We start from the raw sequence: 24,741 nt of genomic DNA, 5'->3' as shown, positions 1-24,741 counted from the left end.
TTGAATTGTGTCAAATTCAAGTATATTGCAAGTGGGATCCCAATCGACATCTATTTTAGTTGTGTGAAATATACTGCAAGTGGGATGGTGGCAAATTAAAGTATATTTTAACAATGTCAAATATATTGCAAGTGGGATGACCACATTTGGGCATAGATTTACAGAGCCTTACAGAGTCACATTCACACTCTTGCTTTACATACCCAGTGCTTTGTGGGTAATCATAAAAAGCTACTTTAAAATACAATATTTCAGGAATATAAGCAATCAAAAACTAGTTGTTTTTTTGTTCACAGTGTCCTCTGTTATATTTTTCATATTATATCAATACTAACATATATTATATAATTTTCACCAGGAATGTAAAATGTCATGACAAAATAGGCTCTGTGTCCCTGAGCCACTCACAGTTAAAGGGGAAGATCACAAGCAGTAAAAGCTTTGCATTTCCAGTACTTTGCAAAAGGTAAAAGAATGTTTGCCATTTGTGTGCAATCCCATGAATACAAAACTAGTAGTATCTTGGTATCTTTCTAAAATATTCTGCTAAAATATTAGAAGATTTGACCACTATCTTGCACCTCAATCCAAGACCATTGGTAGGTGATGAACTGTACAGTACCTGTCTTCTCAGCTCTTAGTGTCAACCATCTGGCAACAGGTGGTTGAGGTGCAGGCTCTAAAGGCCTGTTCTGGGCTTTTATGATCTGGCTCCAGTTATGATGGAGCAGCCTCCTTCTCCTCATAGAGATTAAACTGCCAGAAAACCTTGCAGTGTTAACAGATGACAGGCTTGGGGCACAGACTCCAGTCACAAGGGCTCTGGGAGGCAGCGATCTGTTCGCGGCTGCCCCTGGGCTCCTGGCCTCTGATGTCTAGCTCCGGTTTCTATCAGGCTAGGCCCCTACTCTGAGATGAGTCCTGTCTTCGTGCTCTGCTCAGACGACTTGGGAAACCTTGCAGTGTTAACAAAAGGTCATTCACTTTGATCCCTTAACGCTTCAGGGATGCCACCAAACGTCAGGTGTTTGACTATTCCGAACCCCTGTCGTGCATGTGTAATGTTAGGTTTAACATCAGATGTTTGACTATTCCGAACCCCTGTGCTGCATGTGTAATGTTGGGTTTAACGTCAGATGTTTGACTATTCAGAACCCCTGTCCTGCATGTGTAATGTTGAGTTTCTTTTGATTTCACCCTGCAGTCGGCAGCTTGCGAAGCACTGGATCCCACGGTGGTGCCAGAGCCGGTGCACATGCTGCCCTATCCTGACCATATCCCCCAACTTAGTAAGTGCGTTCAGGTCATGCTGCAGACACATATGACACACATGACCAAGATTCTATCATATATATTTTGTTATTCTGTTCTTCTCTGTGTTCTTTCTTTTTCAGTCTGAGATGCTGCACAGCCTCATTCTAATCCCTAACAGGCAATCTCTATCTAAAAAGGGCCTCATATCAAAATTTAAAGTGGTGTGTTAGTTGTAACAGTCGACAGCTGTGTTGGTAACTCATTCTATGATGCGCGGAGATGGTGAAATCTTCCAGCTGCTTACCATCATCCTACAGAAACCTGCTATCTTAACAGGAAGTTGTTGAGTTGTTGATCCTACAATGTAGGTTGGATCTAAAATGTGAGAACATGCTGCTACTAACTTAAAGGCGATGGACACTATTCCGCCAAAAATTCATGCCACTTTTGTAAGCATGTCTTTTTGAAAAGGTTGTACTACAGCTTGACTTTTGTTTATTCTGACTAGCAGCTGCTTTTGTGCCACACGACTAGAATTGTTACAAGATTCAAAAGATAACAGTGTTGTTCCCAAATCTTCCCAAGTTCAAGACTGTTTACTCAATACACACCAAATAGAAATAAAGATGCAGACTTTGGAATTAATTGAACAGAATAGCTGGTCCCGTCTTTATTCTAAGATCATTGTTACAAATGAGGCATTGTCCAGAGAACAGTCTCAGGTGGGCATAACTTTTATACATTTTCTTCAAGGACACTTACATAACCATTTTTCTTTTTTCATAATACTTTTCCAGGTTTGCACTATTATGTTCAAATCTTACATTATTCAATATATGCAAACTGATATTCAATACTTACACCAACCGGTTCTTGGTACCATTATGTTCAACCTGAACTATTTCTATTTTTTAAAAGGCGATCCTATTCTATATCACTGGCTACCCATGTTGGTTCATCTGGTGATGTCCATATTGTTTCTTCCAGTGCTTGGCCGGTGTAATGAGGGTGTGGTGGGGGGGGTGAACACACATGCAAAGTGCTACTACCTTGGACATGAGAATGGGCTGAATTCAAAGTAGGGGAAGACAATGTAAATAAATGACGAGTTTAATAATGGAAACACCAAGGGAACACAATACTGAACAAACCCAGGATCAAACCATAGGATAACAAACTAATCAGGGTAAGGAAGAGCATAAGAAAGGGAAGTAAATATTAAGGGAAGACTTGGGAAACAACGAAGCATAAAACTAAGACAAAGACTGGCAACAATGGATCATGAAAGCAAATTAAACTAATGCAGAGAAAAGAAAACAGTGTACAGGACAGCAGACTAAACTAGACGAACATGAACTGGGATGGCAAAAGAGACAGAGAGGGCAGTAAGAAAGCACTTAAGATCTAAATGGGAGGGTTAACTAAACAGGAGAAAGGCAAGGGTAAGCAGAGAGAGGAACTAAACTAGCAATGGAGAGACCAAGTACAACACAACCAGAAATGAGCGAGGACAAACAGGATCTTACCGGAAACACAATGAGCGAGGACAAACGGGAACTTACCAGAAACACAATGAGCGATGACAAACAGGACCTTACCGGAAACACAGTGAGCGAGGACATACGGGACCTTACCGGAAACACAATGAGCGAGGACAAACGGGAACTTACCAGAAACACAATGAGCGAGGACAAACGGGACCTTACCGGAAGCACAATGAGCGAGGACAAACGGGAACTTACCAGAAACACAATGAGCGAGGACAAACGGGACCTTACCAGAAACACAATGAGCGAGGACAAATGGGAACTTACCAGAAACACAATGAGCGAGGACAAACGGGACCTTACCAGAAACACAATGAGCGAGGACAAACGGGACATTACCGGAAACACAATGAGCGAGGACAAACGGGACCTTACCAGAAACACAATGAGCTAGGACAAACGGGACCTTACCAGAAACACAATGAGCGAGGACAAATGGGACATTACCGGAAACACAGTGAGCGAGGACAAACGGGACCTTACCAGAAACACAATGAGCGAGGACAAACGGGACCTTACCGGAAACACAATGAGCAAGGACAAACAAGAACTAACCAGAAACACAATGAGCGAGGACAAACGGGACCTTACCGGAAACACAATGAGCAAGGACAAGCGAGAACTAACCAGAAACAATGAGAGACCAAGAATGACCGACAAACAAGAAGCAAAAGAGACAACTTAAGTAGACATACTAATGAAGGCAAAACGTTGAGGAGTGAAAGGGGAGGAGACAGGGAACCATGGAGATGGACAAAAACCCAGAAGTGACTCGGTTGCCATGAAAACTGGGAACGCTCAGGTCTGTGGATGCTCCCCCCTCGACTGAGGCCCCTAGATGCCTGTCAAAGAGGCCTCCTGAAGAGTTACGCTGAAGCCTACAGAGGCCTATCCTGCATGAAACCAGTTTATTCCAGACCATCCATACTTTTCTGTTTACAATATAATTTTATTACCTCATTCCCCCTCCCTTTCATGACTTTTTGTCATGAACCATCATCCTGCTATCTCTGTGTCATTGTTTTTAATGTAATTTTAACATTTTTATGACTTTAGTTAATCATTTCTAATACCAACTATTGAATTAGTTGAACCATGTGCCCTGTAACATTCCTTTCTTACCTATGTGTCTGTCTGCCAGCAGAGCCCAAATCTAATCACCATCGGACATGGGGCAGGATAGTTGAGTTCTTACTTCTCCTGTGTATACGCAATTTTCACTATATCTCATGTAAATAATGAAGTTATTATACTTCATAATATTAATAATACTGTGAGTAACTATACCATATGATCTACTGTATGCAAGCTTAATACATTCCTGACCATCTGTGAAGTCAGGAAGGTTCTCTTGCTGTATGCAGTTACAACTAATGCATACTGGATAATTATGGGTAAATACTGATTAGATGCTGATTGGTTATTAAAGGTGTCACTACCAAAATAAAAATAAAAATGTAAAGAACTTGAAATGAAGAGCATATAAAAAACAAATAAAAAAACAAATCCAAATGATTAAAGAAAACAATACAAGACGACTTTTAGGAATGGTGGGGATATTAAATGATCATTCATAATGTAGAGTATTATATGACTATAAAACTGAGTATAAACAAAACCGTACGCTGCCCCTCATTCTCCCTCAACAGCTCGGGCTGTTGAACGCGCGTTAAAACACGCTCATGAATGAGTTTAACAGAGGCCTGTTCACTTCAACACAATGAGAGAAATTACTCCGCTCACAGAGTTCAGTAACGCGTTAGAGGAACATTCGCTGCTGCACTTTAAAACTGCACTTTAAGCGTTTTTCTTAAAACACATAAAAGGTGCAAGATCACGTATTATGTTAGAGTGGCAGTTCATAAACGGCCGCGAAATTTATAGTTTCTTTCTCGCCAACTTTGTAGAAACATGGTGTATTCCATTAGACCTACAAGTATAGATTGTGATAAAATCTCCATACCAAAACCTCTGTGCGTTAGCATGATGGAAATGTAGAGAACGGTGGAACGAGCACGCAAATCATTTACTTATGAAACAGCAAAAATGATGTAATTTTACATAGAGAAAAAAAGCTCAGCATTAAAAACTGCTGTTGAGTGAGTCTTGGGGAGTTCCTCCTCCATTAAGTGTAGTAGGTTGAGGAAGCTTGTTTCAGTCACGGATGTCTTTGGTAAAATAAATACAACTAATGCTTCCCTCGTGTGTTTTACTGACCAAGTTCTTCTTTATTTATAAATAATATGCCTTTGGGAAATTGTATAACTGCTTTCTTCTATATTGTTGTGTGTTATATTACTTTCTTTTATACAGAAACACAGAAGACTCAGGTGAAAAGTGTAATGGAAATTATTCACTTATTATTATATCCTAAAACTTGTCTCACCTAATCGTAGTCATCAGTTTATTAGATAAATACATAACTATTTTTATGTCTGTGTTTCAGATGTTTCATTCTTTTCTTTGAAAGCTATATTGAGAAAAACGCCTTAACTTAATATATGACTGGGATTGACAAAAAAATTAAAAAGATTAATAGACAGGCCAGCTGAGCCCACTCCCTTGTCGTTATGCCCCCCAGATTAACAGTTAAATACCACATACTAAACACAATAGACTGGAGTGTCTTGTTTTTCTCTGAACATTCCACAGTGCATCTAGAATTTTAATAGTTGTTTATTTATGCCCAATTTCTTTGACGTAATTATCTTATTTTTTTTGTCTTAAGGAGAAAAAAGGCGAGAACCGAGACCTGCAACCCCAGGGGGAAATCATGGACCAGATGATGCCTCACACCAAGTCACCATGGAAACAACACCAGGTTCATGTTTTAGTGTTTCACTTGAAACACCAAGACTGAGCAGGATCTTCTCCTGAGTGGAGGCTGGCTAAATACTCTTGATTACCTAATAGTGGCTCTGTGCCTCCCTCTGGTGGTCACGGTTGGCGTAGCAGATAAAATAAAAGATTCTGATTGATGGTGCAGTCCGCCATTCTGTTCTGTTTTGCAAGATTACAATTTAATATTTTCAAATGGTTTTGTGCCATAAATGACTACAGATGTTCACACACTACATCTATGTTCACCATTATGCTACTGTTAAACAGCCTATGAGTAAATAGCTTTGTTGCATTAGTCTTGGTTGACATTTAGAATTCTTTGTTAACAGTTGGAACAGGGCTAATTCAAGGTGGCTAATGTGTTCATGTTTTCCCTTTTCCAAAACTACATTGTATATCAGCAGCTTAATTGTATGTTTGTCTTTTCTATCTTACAAATATTCAATTAAACAATTCATATTTCTTAATTCTTCATCAACAGTGTTGGTAAATGACTCAAGAACTGAAACAGCTGAGGAGGAACATGGACTCAATGCTGAATCCAACCAAGGCGTTAAGATGACCCAAGGCGTTAAGATGATGTCAGGTTATTATTTTACTAACTCCAACAGACCTGGAGGAGACAATGTTGTGCTTACAGAAGTTACATAATTAATCAGAATAGTGTGTCACAAAATGTTACAAGATCATCTGAGGAAACCTCAAGTGCAGAAAAATAAACCAAACGACAGGCAATAGACAGATTTGACACTTTGACAGTGACAGCAAGCACACTTGGAAAAATATAGTCACATACTAAATATGTAAGCAAAATATTCAGATGAGTGTGCTGTTTATCCAAACCCATTGTGATCAGTTTCTGACTACTCATACACCGCTTTTCTGACTGTGCTTGTAATGATATTAACGGTTTGTCTGTTGTTCCTTATGACAAAATTCCCCGGCAGAAACCACTCACTGCAGACAAGGAAACAAACACCTATTCCAGGTAGATCCCTTTTTATGTTTAGTGCACAAATCTGACCAGTAATATCTGTAGTTATATCTGTGTTACTTTTAACTCTTGGCTGTAACGAGAATGTAGAATTGAACACTGGGTTGCTGTGGTGTTGGGACATACAGGCATTTGCAGACAGAACTGCATGTTTACATTTACAGCATGTAGCAGACTCTTGTCCAGAAGGACTTAAAATAGTGCTCTGTTGTCTCCATAGAATAAATGTTCTCTCCATCTGGATGCTATTAGATTTAGGCCAGACTATAAGGATACCATTAAGTTAGAATACACTCATCAGAATACACACGTTTTTTTTTTGCTTTTTTTGTGTGTGTGTGTGGACAAGCAACTGGTTGGCTTCTCGGGAAAGAAACATCTGAATCCTCCTGATGTTGTATAAGACAGACACCTGCATGTCTGTGTCACCTTAGTAACAGAGAATGAGAGCTGGTTGTCCAGGACCAGACCTGAGCTTCCTGTATTTTTGGAGTGTGGTCAGTTCTTAATTCTAGGGGCTCAATAGAGTCAAGAAACACATGGACCTGAATTATAATGCCATAAGTGTTAGATGGGCGTGACCACATTAATACAAACCCAGCTCTTAATACAAATAACAATATCATTTTCAGACTAGACCCAGATGCTCCTGAGTAAAGGTAAATACACAAACCACAAACATTTACAATCAGATCCCGACAAATCTACCTTGTGACTGTAACAGATGAAATGCTGTTTCTCTTTCAGGTCATCTCACGCTGGACTCTAAAACAGCTGCTCCTATTCTAGAAGTTAGTAAAGATGGCAGAACAGTTACCTGTAAATCAGACTTGGACAGAAAGAGTCTGTCTGTATTTGTCCAGGTCCTCTGCAACGAGAGATTCCAGACAGGACAGCACTACTTGCAAATGAAAGGACTGTTCATAAGAATGATGAGAGAATGTACCCTGTGTTCTGGTACACAGCAGTAACCAGTATAACAGTGACGAGAGAGAGGAAAAGGTTATGATGTCCATGAGAAAGATCAGAGTCCTTTGCTAGTCAGAGACAGGTTCACACAACTGGGAGTGATTTTAGACTGTGAACACACTGTCATTTTATGACTGTGATACAAACTCACACCTCTACACCTTCTACAACGTGGAATCAACACGGCCACTGACTCCAGCCATCAGTCCTTGAGTTCGAGAGAAGTGTTCAGCTTGGCTTTGCGAAAAATGAATAAATTGTTGTATATTGTTTTGCTTCCCCCAAGTTCTTACATAACAAAATGAAGTGTGTCCATATGCTGCTGCATGTGGCTGTATATGGAATATTTTAAAGCTGCACTGAGGGTTAAGGGCAGTCTTCTGTCTACCGTGTCCATATGAAGGAAACAGTCACATCTGGCCTGGACGTCCTTTATTCCAAAAGTCTCTGGCAGGTGAATGTTGGACTCAGCACCAGAACTTACTGTCACTGTACCAGTTTAACCAGTGCTGTTTATCTGGTCAATGTTGGACAGTTTTTACATCGGAGCTGCAGCAGTCCATGTAAATAATCCAGTCAATAAACCCTGTCCTTAGTCTGCTGGGGCACTGTGTGTAATCCTGTTCTCTTGCTGAGTATCAACTTCTGTCTGCTTTGTTTATTGGTGTAATTTGTATGAGGTTTCTCCAGCATCATAGTAACATGAGCAAGACCAAAAAAGAAAAATAAAATTATTTTTTGTAGATTCAACTGAAATATCTTCATAAAGGCAAAAGGTGTAGTAAGGTCAGAGTTCAGACGTCACAGATTGGGAAAGGGCTTTTTTTCTGAGTGTTAGGTTCTGTATTTAAAAGGTCTTGCTTTTTACCTGTGAACACATTTAGCCATTGTTACCAGAACCAAAACTACAGTACACTCAATCACTTATCATCTAATGAATTTAATATACAAAAAGGTCAACATAATCTGGCAAAAAGATGCATAAAAAGATAGTTTCCCTCGTCACTTGCAGTATCTGTCAGCTTTCATCTTGGATCTCCTGTTAAGAAACAAAAATCATTTCATTTTCACTAATTTCAAAGGAAAAAAAACCAAATACATACATTTGAAGAGAACTATATCTTTGTCTATTAACCAATATATCTTGATACCTGCTTATTTCAGTACATTTTTAAAAACTCAAGTAAAATTAGTTGTCCAGTGTTGAAAGTGTATGTAACTTCAGTAGCAATTTGGACACGCCACGGCAGTCATACATTTTGACAGGGCACCCTGTCCGAGTGGAATTGTTCATCTTGGAGGTGTGCGTACGCCGGGCTCCTCACCTGTCCAGCAGCGCTTCATGGAACTTCCCGTCCATCCGGGCTTTCTTCAGTGTGCCGCTGTCCTCCTCGTTCACCCTCAGCCTCCTGTCCTGGAAGCTCTGGAACTTCTTCCTGTCCGCCCGCCGGTTAAACATGCCACCGTTACAACCACAGTCACGTCTCCAGAAAGTTCATGGACGATTACACATGCCACCGGTAACCATGCCGACATCTCCCCGGCATTCGCATTTAAGCAATTCATCATTGACTGAATGTTCAAGAATGAGAAAAAATGTAACACTAGAGACAGACATCACAGAGTGGGGTTGGGAGAAATTACTGCCTTATTGTTGCACACAAAATGAACTGAACGAGGACTTGTTACAACACCCCTGAACATCTACCATGGCTTAAGGAGCAGCAAATGCAATAAATTCATCAAATAATCACTCATGACAGTCAATCTGCTTTGATTTGATTGATAAAGAGATCAGAATGGGAGGGTATGAGGGATGTTGTCACACACTGATTAGCCTTTGCACTGATGGCCTGATGAGCCAAATTAGAAAACAGGGAGAGCGGCGATGACTCACACGTAGTTGACCTCACAGCTTTTCACGTTGCCCCGGTCCTCGTCTGCGAGGTCGTCTGTCTTCTTCACCTCCCTCTCGGCACACGAGCGGATCTGCGGACCACACGGCACCTTACAAACGCGCCGAGCAGAACGGCAAAACATGCACGTGCTGCTCACTCGGAAGGGACTAGCATTAGTGTGTCGGGAAACGTGGCAAGCGCCCAACCTTGATCATCTCCTCCTCTCCAGCCATCCGGCTTTTGGCCACGATGTCTCCGCTCTCGCTGTACGAGATGAAACAGCTGTTTGCGGCCATTAGCGCCATTTTTCCCTGTAGAAAAAAAAAATCACAGTTGCCTACATGCAACCAGGGGAACTGCTGCAACGCGTTTGTGCAACAGGACAAACAGAAGCTGCAACAATGCTTTAGATGTACGTCAAGAAAACTGGATCAAGACAATTGTGTTCATATTAATTTGCAATTAGTTAGCCAATAAAGTATTCCAAGCTGTGATTGGCTGCATGAAATGACTGACAGCTCTACTCACCTCTTGAAACACCGGCTCCCACTGCTCTCTAGACCCGATGGCGTCTGATCGGCCAACCACGACACCCTCTGAGTTTATGCCCAGGTACTTCCCATAGCCCGACTTCAGTGCTATTCTGCACAGCAGGGTAAAAAGTTCACCACCTTAACTGGTTAAAGAATTCCCTTCTCCACGGCACGCACAGCCACTTTAAACTCAACAACTAGAAATACCTTCATTTTGAAAACAAATGTTCCCATTTCTATCCTACTGTAATCGTGTTGCTTAAATGGTGACTCTTGTAGCATCCTTTTGATTTGTGTGTGTGTGTGTGTGTGTGTGTGTGTGTTTTGTACCTCGAGTCTGAGAGTTTGATGGCCGTGAACTGCTCAGGTGGGTCTGGAGCTTCATCTTCTGTAAGGGAGGAGACGCAAGAGGTTCCACCACAACTCATAGATCTGACCAACCTGCTTGTTTAATAAACTGTCATCTATGCATGCCTCCATTAGAACTAGGTCGAGTGTACGCGCATACAGGTTGACTGATGTCGTAATTGTAACGGAACATGGCCGAGCTCGTTCGAAAACCCTTCCCCGTCACACTAAAGTGGCAAAGCCATGAATCAAGGGACCTACTGAATGCCACCACATAAATGAAGGCCTATAGGGGCATGTATAAAAATGTTAGTGAGGAGTGTGTGTGTGTGTATCCACCACCCCAACCCCGATCTAAAGCAAGCACTCCAGGTTTGGGGGGGGGTTTCCTCTAATCAAACCTGTGAGACCATGACAGTCACACTTGGCTGATGCTTAATTAAAAGACTCCACCCGCCTCCGTTAGCATTCCTAAATGGATTTCAGGGAAGCGCGCATGAAGAAACCCATTTCCCGAACGGCGCGGCGGCAGCACATCTGACCAAACACGTCGAAACGCCTCGAACAAAGCTAGAAACAAACGGGGCTGCCTCCCTCCACAGAGCGAGTGCGGCAGCGGGGCAGTGCTAACAGCGCATGATGACCCAGAACGATGTCCTCCCCTTTTCTATTCTGGCCGGAGAGGAAATGGAGCAAGGAAAGGGGGGAGGGCAACAATCGGAAAAGGCTGGGAGGTGGTTCTCCCCTTTGTTCGGAGTCATTAGTGTAGCACAGTCCCGTGTGTCGTTTCTCTTTGGCAAGACCTGATGGATTCACAGAGAAGGCCCTCGCTCTGAGCGATCTGAAGAAGAAAAAAAAAAAAACTTAAATCACACTAAAATTGCACTGAACGCTAGAAACCACTCGGTGAACTTGGGGGAACAGCGATTCGGCTACGCGAGACCCTAATTGCAGCAGCTGCACGGCACACCTTACTTATCTCGAACGATAATCAGTCTGAACCCGCAGGTACGTGCATGCACGAATCCGTTGGCTCCGCTGTTGTCGAGTCCTTCGATTTCGGTATGTTTCTGAGCACACAGCACTCCTGCTGCCACCGGTGGGATAAATAGGGGCGGCAGACCGCTCTCAAACCAGCAATGACACAAACACACGAGAACGTGCAAAAACGACTTTTGCTGCAGGACCGGGGACGGCTAATGCGCGCAGGCTTTAACCTTAAATCTCCAGGATCGAGGTCTCAAAGGTTCCCACCGCTCTGAGTGTTTGTTCAGTGGATTATCACCGGCCAAATCCTGTCCTGTAGACCCACTGCATCACAGTTTATTCATTAACTCGTCTGGTGCCTGGTGCAGCTAAGCTGCTAATTAAAAGACCCTTCTTGTGTTTCTAATAATCATACTACCTTCATTTTTGCTAACAGAACTTTTAATTTTCTAATCCAATTTCACGTTGCTTTACAAAAAAGCAAAGTTTACATACTAACGTGCATTAATGAATTAACATACTACAAATAATGAAGAATCAAATAAAATACAGTGAAATTCAATAGACTCGATAAACTACCAGGTTAAACAAGTAAGTATTCAATCTGGGTTTAAAAACTATTGTAGAGGTTGCATTCCCAATATTCTGTGGAATGCTATTCCAGAGTTCAGGAGCTATAAAAGAGGATCTCCTTCCACCAGCTGTCTTGCAAACAACCCCAGGAGTCAACAGCAGGCCTTGGATAAAGCCGGTGCGAAAGAGATGGGGTAACTGTAACCCGCAACACCAGACACGAGCGAAGATGCGGGTCACTGTAACGAGCAATACATTTACGGCATTTAGCTGACGCTTTGACCCAAAGCGACTTACAATTATGACTGAGTACAACATGAGCAATTGAGGGTTAAGGGCCTTGCTCAGGGGCCCAACAGTGGCAACCTGGTGGTGGTGGGACTTGAACTGGTAACCTTCCGATTACATGTCAAGTACCTTAACCCCTGAGCTACCACTGTCCACGAGGTCCAGTCACGAGCGAGATCGAGCCACGTTCCGCGCACGGCCGCGCGCTCGCCGTTACCTCCTTTATGCGGCGCGCCCACGGTGAACAGCCCCGTGTCCAGCGCGTGCACGTACGAATGCTTGTGCATCTCTATGGCGACTGCGCCAGCGAGTTCACCAAAGCTTCGGACAGTCCACCAGCCGCCTGAAGAGAGCCAGCATGAAGGGGTCAGGCAACAGTCAGGGAATCACAGAGGAGGGAGGTCACTTAGACCCGTGGACGAAATGCAAGCGCTAGTTGGCTAGCAATGCAGATATAAACATGGAAAAATGTCTTCAAAAAACATACCGACAATATCAAGTTTCTCCTCTTCATCTTCTCGATGTCTCTTCTTGTCCTTGTGTTTCTTCCTTCTGTTAGGTGAGAAAGTTACAGCAGTGTGAGTGTTAGAAATGGAGCTAGCTAGCTAGCTAGCTGGGGTCACTCTAACCCGCTAGCTAGGAAAACGGTGACTGGGGTTAAACTTTAGCCAGCTAATATAGCTACAATACTGAAATGCATATATTTAGTAAGTACCAACTTTTTATCTTTCGATCCTTTCAAAACGAGCTTGGTTGACTTTACACGTGCATATTCGGCCATAATACTTTAGTAAATAAACCACTTGAAAGCTAGCACGAACTGCCGCTAAACTATAGCCATTTCCTACTAAAACAAATGTACGACATACGGTGGCCGATATGGTACATGTTGATCTGTCTTTTCTATTTCACTCTTACTTTAAAATAGACGAGACATCTAGCGTCGAGGAGGCAAATCACAACGACAGCGACACTTATTTTACGAACACACACCGAAAAACAGAAACTAAAGTCTAAATTTGGTTTACTGAAAAATAAACCAAACACGACTTTATTGCACAACAATATCTGAGCTACAACCAAAACCAAAACGTATTCTTCTGCCCAGTTAACCTGTTAACCCCATCATGCTTCTTTCCAACCCTTAATTATAACCTCTTTACAAGACCCATGAGAACAAGACATAACTGCCAGTCTAAGACATAACTACCGGTCTAAGACATAACTGCCAGTCTAAGACCAGTGTAAGAAATAACTACCAGTCTAAGATATACCTGCCAGTCTGAGACATAACTACCAGTCTAAGAACAGCCTAAGACATAACTACCAGTCTAAGACATAACTGGCAGTCCAAGACATATCCACCAGTCTAAGACCAGCCTAAGACATAACTACCAGTCTAATACCAGTCTAAGACATAACTACCAGTCTAAGACATAACTACCAGTCTAAGACCAGTCTAAGACATAACTACCAGTCTAATACCAGTCTAAGACATAACTACCAGTCTAATACCAGTCTAAGACATAACTACCAGTCTAAGACATAACTACCAGTCTAAGACCAGTCTTAGACATAACTACCAGTCTAATACCAGTCTAAGACATAACTACCAGTCTAAGACATAACTACCAGTCTAAGACCAGTCTAAGACATAACTACCAGTCTAAGACATAACTACCAGTCTAATACCAGTCTAAGACATAACTGCCAGTCTAAGACATAACTACCAGTCTAATACCAGTCTAAGACATAACTGCCAGTCTAACACATAACTACCAGTCTAAGACCAGTCTAAGACATAACTACCAGTCTAAGACATAACTGCCTATCTAAGACATAACTACCAGTCTAAGACATAACTGCTAGTCTAAGACATAACTACCAGTCTAAGACCAGTCTAAAACATAACTGCCAGTCTAAGACATAACTACCAGTCTAATACCAGTCTTAGACATAACTGCCAGTCTAAGACATAACTACCAGTCTAAGACATAACTGCCCGTCTAAGACATAACTACCAGTCTAATACCAGTCTAAGACATAACTGCCAGTCTAAGACATAACTACCATTCTAAGACATAACTACCAGTCTGAGACCAATCTAAGACATAACTACCAGTCTAAGACTAGTCTAAGACATAACTGCCAGTCTAAGACAAAACTACCAGTCTAAGACATAACTGCCAGTCTAAGACCAGTCTAAGACATAATTACTGGTCTAAGACATAACTGCCAGTCTCGGACATAACTACCAGTCTAAGACATAATTACTGGTCTAAGACATAACTGCCAGTCTCAGGTTGCCTAATATTGTATTTCTCCTGTTTTTCTAGTTAGAAGAACAGAACTGCAATTATCAATGGTTTACACCCAGAGAGAGAGAAAGAGAGAGAGAGAGAGAGAGAGAGAGAGAGAGAGAGACAGACAGAGAAAACTAATTAACCCACTGGCACTAACCTCTAACACACAACTATATCAGACCAGCACTGCTGACCAAAGTAGGGTCCAAGTAAACTAGGCAGCCAAACGTCTATCTGAAACACAGCCTACCAGATCAGATTAGATTAGAAAGCTGGCTGGTCCTTTAAAAATATGAAATGGCAGAATATCTAGTGACTGCAGATTGAAAACAGCAACAGTTCAAACATATATAAAGATTCCTGGTCCAGAGACTATGGACTATAAGATACTATAAGGCACATGTAGTTCATATAAGACCAGTGGGGTTAAGAACAAGAGGGACTTTTTCCATAAAAGGCTTCAGAGTATCAAGAACAAGTTAATTAATAAAATAACTTCACATTATTAAAAATAAAAATAAGCCCACATTTTGTAGAGGATGGAAAACTTGTAATTCATCTTGCAGCAAAATTTGTCACAGCATGCCAGAGTCTGAAAGAGCATGAATAACCACGGAGACAGAGAGAGAGGGAGAGAGTGAGAGAGAAAGGGTAAGCGAGAGGGGGCAGAACGAGAGAGTCTGGTTCCTGCAGACATAGTGTCTACTCTGTGTGACCCAACATTTAACCCAAATTATAGCTTCCAATATGGCAAAGCCATCTTTTCCCAGAGCACTGTTATCCTTGGACACCAACCATTAAAAGAACTCTAAAGTAAGCGTACAAGCACAGTGCATACACACTCACACATCCACACACATACTAACCCACCCACACACACCCCACAGACTGCTAATACCCATCTCTGCAAAATTTGGCATCCCTTCCTGTTATTTTATTAAATTTGCCAGCACCCACATTGGCCAGGAAAAGCTTCACTACAACTGGCACTACGACTGGCTCCCCTGCTAATGGTGCCAGCTTGATGGGCATCTCGCTCTGGAACCAGCTGCAGGAGACATACACCGCCCCCCCGCCCCCGTGACACTATTTGGAAGTGAAGATAATGGGACCCATGACCTGCCCTTTAAATGGGAGCTACCACTAATGTCCTGAAGTGCAGGGGGAGAGAACGGGCACTGAGGGACAGAAACTGTTCAGCCCAGCGCGGTTCCCTTGCAGCTAATAAAGAGCCATCGTTTAGTGCCAGTGATTGCGACAGACGTGAGGGAGAGGGAGAGAGGATGAGAGAGAGAGAGACAGGTTTCACATCTCCTTATTGTAAACATAATTTAGTCAGATGCGGCTGACAACCAAGGACACTGGCGCTGTGCTTTGCTGATGCTATTAGTAAAGATTTTATTAGCGTTATTAAGAGTGAGACATGCTCCATCAATCCCACACCTCCTCAAGCCCACGGAACTATGAGATCTGTATTCCTACAATGTCCATCCTCTCACCAGCCATTAACAAGTTGACAACACATTACAGCCAGAAACTGGGCCGAGCCCAATTCATCCGTCCGCGTGACACGTCTAGCTGATAAAACATGCCAATTTGCAAAGAAAAAGTAATAGATCTCCATTCTGCCTTCTTCCTTTCATCTCACCGCGGGCCACACCTCCTCCTCTAAATGGCTGTCTTGGGTGGGGAGTAAAATAGACTGATGTAATTTTCAGGTTTCAAGCACGTCGGTGTGTGTGTGCGTGCACGTATGCTCCGTGCACATTGTTAGGGAAGCTAATTTTATGTCACGATTGAAGGATCTGGCATTTCAAAGTGCACTCCTACATAAGTGCAAAGGAGGCAGACAAAGTGAGGTTGCTAGAAGCATGTGATGTGCGTGTGTGTGTGCGTGCGTGCGTGTGTGTGTGTGCGTGTGTGTGTGTGCGCGTGCGTGCGTGAGTGTGTGTGCGTGCGTGCGTGTGCGTGTGTGTGCGTGTGTGTGTGTGTGTGTGTGTGTGTGTGTGTGCGCGTCTGTGTGTGTGTCTTCCCACTAAAGAGCCTTTTCTCCGGGCCCTTGGTCTGCCCCATTACCTCTGCTCCTCCAGCACGACGAGGAATCCTTTATCCCTAGTGGGCCCAACTGTGGAGCAGAACAGCATACAGGAGCAAGAGAGAGAGAGAGAACAGGAGAGAGGGAGAATGGGAGAAAGAGAGAGAGAGAGAAAGAACAGAAGAAAGAAAGAGAGAGAGGAAAAATAGAATTTTATGAGCATGATAAATGCTTTTTATTGCTTTCAATGCTAGACTCCATCATTCAAGCACTAGGCCTCGACGATGGTTCATGGCAATTACAAATTGGCCTATGGTATATTCATATTGCTGCACCTCAAGGAAAACCCTGTGTTTTGTATAATCAGTGATAAAAAATAGCCCTTTACACTGTTGTATTCACTGGGCTGCACAACAACGCAGCATAATTTGATTTTGCTTTAAGCTGCGGGCAGAATTAAATTGGCTATGCTGGTTAAATTCTAAACCAAATGAAAGACATCATAACTCACTACAGGTATCCCAGCTGACTTTAAGGGAGTGTCTCAACCCCACTTCACTAACATTGCAATAATAACGGTATACTGGCGAATAAGAAGAAACTTAAATATTCTTCTAAAGGTTAGTTTTCCCAGACAGGGTTTAAGTCTTGTGAGATTAAATTGCAGCATCAAGGGTGAATCATCACTGATATTTCTTTTAATCTGTATCTGGGAAGTGACTGCCAAATATAATAATGGCCTTTCTGTCCTCAAACAGATCAATTATGACGTTACATGCATCAGAAAAGTGAAAATTGTTACATATGGCACCCTAAACAATCTAAATGGAAAGTTTGGCCTGCTGTAGCATTTTTAGTGTGTCATGTTGAGGATGACCAATAACGGCTAAGATCAATGGACTTGTTTAGGGAGTCATTAGTACGTGTCCCCATGAAAATCCGGATAAAACCTCAGAACATGTCATCTTGGAAACATTGTCTGTCCAAATGGACTTGTCTAATTTGTATGTCTAAACACACTGGTTCTGACATTCGGGTCTTCGTACTCCCGAGTCCGACTGCGGCAGGTCAGTCCTCCGGAACGGCTGGGAAAAGGGGAGGATGAGAGCTGCCACAATGAATCGTCACGCCGCGGAAAGAGAAGAGAGACACGGATCGTTTGCAGAGCTACAGTCACCGGCGTCCCTCCTCCGAGCCCGGAAGGTCATGGATCGCACCTGACAAATCCCCAGATTTTCTTCTTTTGACAGGAGGCACGGCGGGGGGAGATATCTGCGCTCCCCGAGGAGGTGCTACGGGGGAGAATGTGCCAGGCGGGGAAAAGGTGGATGTGTGGTTTGACAGGAGGAACTCCGGTGAGAGCGTTGTGTTCCTGCATCTGACAGTGACCGAGAGAAAAAGAAAGGGACAGAGAGAGAATGAGAGAGCGAAAGAGAGAGAGGGGGTGGAGAGAGGGCAAGAAAGAGAATGAGATAAGTGAGACAGAAAGAAAGACAGAGAGGGAGAGGGATACAGACGAGAGATAGAGAGAAAAAGAGGGAGAGAACCGGCTAACATTGGGCTACCGTGTAGGTGCTCCCGGGTTGGCAGGTACTCTGCAGTGAGGCTGAACTCAGGGTCACTCTGTACACTGCTGGGTTAATGCGCTCCCTCTCAGAGCCACTCACTGAGGGGGAGAGAGTAAGTGAGAAAGGGAAGGAACTGCAGTTTTAATGGGAAAACATTCAGGAAGCAACTGACTGACAGCCAGGACCAGGAACCCCTGCTGTTTTGGGCTTCGTGATGGTGTGGAGATCCAACCAAGCACCTGTCCGTCCACCCGTCCGTCCACCCGGCCGGTCTGTCTGGGTCTCCGTCAACATCCACCGCTGCCTTATCTTAGTTTGGTCCCAGCTCAGTTCAGTGTAGTTCAGTGTTTAGTTCTTGCTCATCGGAGACCTTGTCGTGACTCGCTTGGCGAGTTCCCGGTTGGTTGTAACTGTCTTGCATTTACCCCGCCACTTTTCTGCCACGCCACACAAACAACACCGCGACCTGCGGGACACTGCGGGACAGCTGCTGTAGATTTATCTGCTGCGTTTCTAGGCCGGCAGGCACTAGGGGGGACGTCAGCGCGCCCCGGAGGTCTTCTTCCTCCGCTGTTTCTGTCTGCGGGCTCTGCGCCTCCCCTGCCTCTGCCTCGGAGCCTCCTGCCTCGTCTCGTCTCTGTTCATTCCGCTGCCTCGCTCTGCCTAGTGGCTGTTAAAGCCAGCCAAGAACAACACGTTGAGTCCCATCTGCCGCAACAGGTGACTCTGATGTCCAGTTCAGTGACCTTGTGTTACTGGTCCTGTACAGAGGTGTGGAGGTGTGGATCAGTTCTTCAGATGGGACAGGATCAGGGCTTTTAAAATGAAACCCAGCAGGACAGGAGACACCTAGGAGAGGGGACAGAACGATACTGATCTATAATGCTCTCTCAATCTATCTCCCTCTCTCTTTCTTTCTCTCTCTCTGTGTCTCTGTCTTTCCCTCAGCCTGTCCCAATCTCCTGTTCCAGTCTTTGATGTCTGTCTGCCACTGCACTGTACTGCCCCCGAGTCTGTAACCACACCCTCCTTCCCCCCAGTGGCTCCAACACCACAGTGAAGGTCTTCTGTCATATCCTGTGGGGTTAAGCTTCTCCCCGGAGCTGTTCTCCAGATCTCGCTCTGAGGCCCACGGCGACAGTGACAATGGAAGCTGCTCACTCCAGGACCGGATCGGGTTTTTTTAAGCAGGCTTTTATTTTAACTCCCCGATCTCCTCTTACTTCAAAACCAAAACGAGACTCGGGTCTCTAAATTACACCGCATGTGAGAATGTGTAACGCCAGATTCATTTTGCATATAGTTTTAATATAATATACTTCACAATGATGAACAAGTCACTCAAAAAAAATTGAATCAGCATAAAGTTTTCCTAAAATGTTCACTTATCACCTGATTCCGTAGCACACTACAATACCCAGCAGGCTGTTTGTCACCCAACCCAGGACTCAACCAATCAAGAACATCGCGTCAGATCATCATCACCCGAATATTGAATTCACCTGCCATTTAGAAACATGTATATAAGCTTCTCTGAAAGTTCATCACGTTGCGAAGAATTGCCTCGAGCATCATTTCTCTGATTCTACTATTGTTTCTCGTTTCTAATGTTTGCCTGCCCATTTTGGATTCTTCTGCCTAGATTTTTGGATTATCTTGATGGTTTTGATAGGGACTGTTTTCCCACTATTCGAACTACTCCCAACCTTGACCATTTTTCCATTACATGGAACTACAATAAAAGGCCTGTCTTTTATCCACAAGTGTCTGATTTTTGCCTGGCCCGTTACAATAGTCTACAGTAAAAAAAAAAGAAAAGCTATATTTGTATAGTGACCTTGAGTTTTAGAAAGGCGCTATGAAAATGCAACTAATAATAATAATAAATAATAACACAGCAGTAATAATAATGCAGTAATACAGTAAGTGCGGTGCCATATACATAAAACATGTGTCTGCTCTCTGTAGTTTTGGTTCTTTCTCTTTTATACTCAGAAATAACCGATAACCAGTATCGTTTATGTCTTAAACGATGAATTAAACAGAATATGTTTACTCCACGCAAAGCGGCTTTTTGGTCTTCTTTCAAGTTCCAGCATGTGGAACTGAGTGGTAGCAACAGCAGGGAGAGGGCGGGGGAAGAGGGCGGAGAATGAGGGCGGAGAAAGCGGTGATAGGAGCGAAGCTCCACCCCTGGCTCCTGACTGGGCCCTGCCCAGACCTATTATCGACAGGGAAGGGGCTGGCATGGCCCCACCCATCCTCTGTTACGCACATGGCATTAAGAATCAGTACACCACACTACGGTTTCAGACTCAGGGCGCAGCCAAGACAAGCAAAATGGCATGAGCCTGACTCCACCCAACGGAACATTTACACGCTTCCCTTTTTAAAAAAACTTTATCCCCGATGTGACTGACGGGATGAAAGAAATGTGCTGCGAAAATCAAACGCATTCCTACATACCAGCTGAAGATCTCTACTCCATTCTCGCCTGAAGTCTGGAGGTTTGGGGCGATTAAGCCGCCCAGAGCGGATGAGATGGTGGAACAGGCAGCGTGGGTGGAAGGGTGGGAGAAGGTCAAAGGGCGTGTAATCGCCGTTACCCAGGCCAGCTGACTGGCCTCCCCATCACAGAGATCTGTGTGTCTGTGTAAAATGCCCTCCACATCATAGAGATCTGTGTGTGTGTGTGTGTGTGTGTGTGTGTGTGTGTGTGTGTGTGCGGACCATGTGAAAGGACTACAGGCTCAGGGCAATATCAGCCTAAGGCACTGAGGCAGCATGAAATATGTTTCTCAGTGCCACACAGTGACTCTTTCTGTCAGACGGAATGCTTACTCACTTTCTCACTCTCTCTCTCCCTCTCTCTCTCTCTCTCTCTCTCTCTCTCTCTCTCTCTCTCTCTCTCTCTCTCTCTCTCTCTCTCACACACACACACACACACACAAACACAGAAAAAAGGATATGACCACCCACTGGAAGATATGGCCACCCACTAGGAGGGTGAGACAGGAATTTTTAACCTCACCCAAGCCTCACCACATGGAGCTTTTGTGAAAAACATGTTACCTTAGGTTTCGTTGTTTTCTCCTCACAAAAGCATGCGCGCACACACACACACACACACACACACACACACACACACACACACACACACACACACACACACACACATATGCTATGAATGAATAATTTGCCTTCTACTTTCTACCATGGTGCAGGGTATCAGCAAATCAAAGCATTTAGGATGTGATTGTGAGTCAGGGAGAGCAGTGTTTAGTAAAAGGTTAATACTGGCCAGAGCCACAGGGAACAGTTGTCAGAGCAGTGCTCAGAGATCCAGACATGGCCACAAACAGGCCTGTAATTTGGAGTTAGAAACGACAGAGGAACCCGTCATCCAGGAGCCCTGGAAAGCTCTTTGCTTTTAGGGCATTTGGAGTCCTTTTCTTCCTCTCCATCGCTTCCTCTCATAGAGATGCACACATGCACACAAACAGCGAAATGAAACAGCCGTAGGGCTTTGAGCGTCTGGTCTGTCTGCTGTGTGGAGTGTGACGGATTAAATACCCTCAGAGTGCTGAGCGCCAGCCCTGTCCTGTGTTTGCGTGTATGGCGGGTGAAACAGCCTTTCCTGTGTCCTGTGTTTGGGAGTATGGTGGATGAGACAGCCTAGTCCTGTGTCCCATGTTTGGGAGTATGGTGGATGAGACAGCCTTGTCCTGTGTCCCGTGTTTGGGAGTATGGTGGATGAGACAGCCTAGTCCTGTGTCCCGTGTTTGGGAGTATGGTGGATGAGACAGCCTTGTCCTGTGTCCCGTGTTTGGGAGTATGGTGGATGAGACAGCCTTGTCCTGTGTCCCGTGTTTGGGAGTATGGTGGATGAGACAGCCTTGTCCTGTGTCCCGTGTTTGGGGGTATGGTGGATGAGACAGCCTTGTCCTGTGTCCCGTGTTTGGGAGTATGGTGGATGAGACAGCCTTGTCCTGTGTCCCGTGTTTGGGAGTATGGTGGATGAGACAGCCTTGTCCTGTGTCCCGTGTTTGGGAGTATGGTGGATGAGACAGCCTTGTCCTGTGTCCCGTGTTTGGGGGTATGGTGGATGAGACAGCCTTGTCCTGTGTCCCGTGTTTGGGAGTATGGTGGATGAGACAGCCTTGTCCTGTGTCCCGTGTTTGGGAGTATGGTGGATGAGACAGCCTTGTCCTGTGTCCCGTGTTTGGAAGTATGGTGGATGAAACAGCCTAGTCCTGTGTCCTGTGTTTGGGAGTATGGTGGATGCCCAGACTACGCTGCAAATACTGCAGATGTTCCATTTCCCCTTGTTCACCACTACTGTGCTTTGGCACAGAGTGAAAAGTTTTAAAAATAACTAGCCAGTAAAGCCAAAAACAACCACGCAAACACACACACACACACACACACACACACACACACACACACACACACACACACACACACACACACAGTTTTCAGATTTGCGTTTTCTACCTCTTTCTTTCTTTCTCTCTCTCTCTCTCTCTCTCTCTCTCTCTCTCTCTCTCTCTCCTCGTTCTTCTTGTACCTCTGTTTCAACACTTCTCATACATAAAGTTCATTCTCATACATGAAGCTCTTGCCGCAGTAAACACTCGCATTGTTCCAGTGCCAGGGAACAGATCAGCGGGAAGCCACCGCCGTCTGCCACAGTGCGTCCTGGGGAAGGTCCAACGCGCACCACTAGGGGGCAGTGTGTACTAATGCATAACTTCGCATGCAGTCCGAGGTTCAGCTGCAATTGAAGCTCATGGAAAGTACAAGAAATGCGTGACCAGCTCAATAATTTATGCCAGTGGCCATATCCTTCTCCAACCAGTTATATACTCCAGGAGATGCTGATATGCTGTGAAAAACAACTGTTTTTGTTTTCCAAAGACGCTAAAAAAAATGACATAATAAATTAATAAATAGCTTATTACACAATGCTGCCTGCCATATGTTCCTGTTCACACACAGGCCTGTATGACCACTGCTGTGCGTGGTATTTAGCTGGTGATAACCGAGGCAAAGGAACCTCAGCTCCGTGGGGTCGTTACCCTGCACGTGGAGATGGAAAGGACCCCGCACTTGGGGCAACAGGCAGTGACGCGATAGCGCGTGCGCCAAGACTCTTCGTGTTTACATCCTGAAAGAATGCGGCGCTGTTCAAATTCTCTCGCGCCTCAGATGCATGCCAAATTAGTTTTAGGTGCGGTTTTTCATTCTAATACATCTACATGCATCATTCTCGTCCGGTGGTTTTTTGTTTGTTTGTTTGTTTGTTTGTTTTTTTGGGGGGGGGGCGAGATTCAACGAGGGAACAAGAGAAACAACTAGAAGGAACGGTGTGAAAACGGGGACGTATTTGATCACTTTTCATGCTTCTTACATCCATTAAAGATGCTGACGTTTGAGGCTACGTTGCTTTGCTGGGACCCAGTTGGGAATGACTGGGATTGCGCTGCCTTGCTGCTGACAAGGCTTCCCGGTGGCAAGGAGGAAGGCGACGCGTTTGTGGTACCACGCAAAGTGAGCCGATGCTGACTAATGTTCAACTTAACGTTGCAATGCTGGAATTACGACCGTGTAGTGAACTGCTGTGCAGAGGCTCAAACTAAGGCTGGCTGTCTACAAACCTTTGGGGTTTTGCTGTCACACAGGGACAAATGAATTTTATCGCAGCAGTCCAGAACTAGAGGACCGAAAGACTACCTGTGTGCGTCTTTGGGAACGTTTCGCTGTGGTTCCTAGCCACGAAATAAGCCTAATCACGTGCTAAATCGAAATGTCGGTGGTGATTTTCCATATAAGGTCTTTTTTTTAGTCGAGGACGAAACTTATTCTAGGGAAGCGGCCCTCCTTGCGATTAGAATGATAGTCAATGGTTATTGGGGCTAGCACTGCAATGGCGACAGAATTTCAGATGTGATCAAAATAAGGTAACTGCCCGCATTTCCGGCTGGAGTGACAGATACCACCCCCCCCCAGTCTCTCCCCCCCCCAACTGCATGTGGGTAATGTCTGTCACTCCTGGGCTCTTTCCCTCAAAATGCATTACGTCCGATGTGGAGACTGCTGCCAGAGCACACGATGGAGATCCACACTAACCCAAAACGACACAAATCAATAGGACCGAGCGCCAGAGAGCAGGGCAGCAGAGAGGAGCTGTTTCGGTGCCTCGGCTTCCGTAGCCACCAACCCTACATGAAACAATTTCTTAAAAAAATATAGGACATAAACTTGAGTTGTAATATCATTTGCGATATTTTTGCGATTGCCAAAAATAAATGTTGCAATACTACGGAAATTAAAATAGAAGATATGTGATAGAATTAAGAGAACTATATATAAATTACAAAAATGAAGATTAATTCTGGACCAGAGAGGGTTATTTGTCGCTGCGCAATAGATGCCGTGGAGAAAGGCGTACACTTCTCTTAATAACGCGCAATTATCCTCGCTACTGTCTGGAGGGGAATCGTGCGCTTGTGTTGAATCCCGCCTGCCAGCTGACTGAATGGTTTTCTCCCCGGAAAATGCTCCAATCCCTCGGATAAGGGATGGCCACGAACGTCTGCTGCC

General features: G+C 44.2%; 1 protein-coding gene across 2 annotated transcripts; it reads right to left on the bottom strand.

The window, feature by feature from the left end:
- Positions 1-8,525: 8,525 nt before the first annotated feature.
- frg1 (FSHD region gene 1) lies at positions 8,526-13,109 on the bottom strand. 2 transcript variants are annotated; one of them, XM_027031437.3, is made up of 9 exons: positions 12,952-13,109; positions 12,720-12,784; positions 12,450-12,575; positions 10,367-10,424; positions 10,032-10,146; positions 9,710-9,814; positions 9,503-9,594; positions 8,931-9,041; positions 8,526-8,644 (listed from the first exon to the last, which is right to left on the bottom strand). In XM_027031437.3, the coding sequence occupies exons 1-9, from the start codon at positions 13,011-13,013 to the stop codon at positions 8,608-8,610; spliced, it is 771 nt and encodes a 256-aa protein (XP_026887238.2). In that variant the 5' UTR covers positions 13,014-13,109; the 3' UTR covers positions 8,526-8,607. The 2 variants fall into 2 exon arrangements, with proteins under 2 accessions (XP_026887238.2, XP_081570360.1); XM_081714234.1 differs by lacking the exon at positions 12,450-12,575.
- Positions 13,110-24,741: the final 11,632 nt, after the last annotated feature.

The sequence above is a fragment of the Electrophorus electricus genome, chromosome 5 (genome assembly GCF_041902795.1).
Source record: "Electrophorus electricus isolate QZ-2024a chromosome 5, ASM4190279v1, whole genome shotgun sequence".
NCBI classification, from domain to species: domain Eukaryota; kingdom Metazoa; phylum Chordata; class Actinopteri; order Gymnotiformes; family Gymnotidae; genus Electrophorus; species Electrophorus electricus.
This window is presented reverse-complemented; position numbering and strand designations above follow the sequence as displayed.

Bases quoted from the DNA above. Each gene is read 5' to 3' on its own strand.
- frg1 (XM_027031437.3), bottom strand. From the start codon at position 13,013: ATGGCCGAATATGCACGTGTAAAGTCAACCAAGCTCGTTTTGAAAGGA. The intron at 12,785-12,951 runs GTTGGTACTTAC...CTCACCTAACAG, and splicing joins AAAGGATCGAAAGATAAAAA to AAGGAAGAAACACAAGGACA. The intron at 9,595-9,709 runs GTTGGGCGCTTG...TGTGGTCCGCAG, and splicing joins GAGAGGAGGAGATGATCAAG to ATCCGCTCGTGTGCCGAGAG.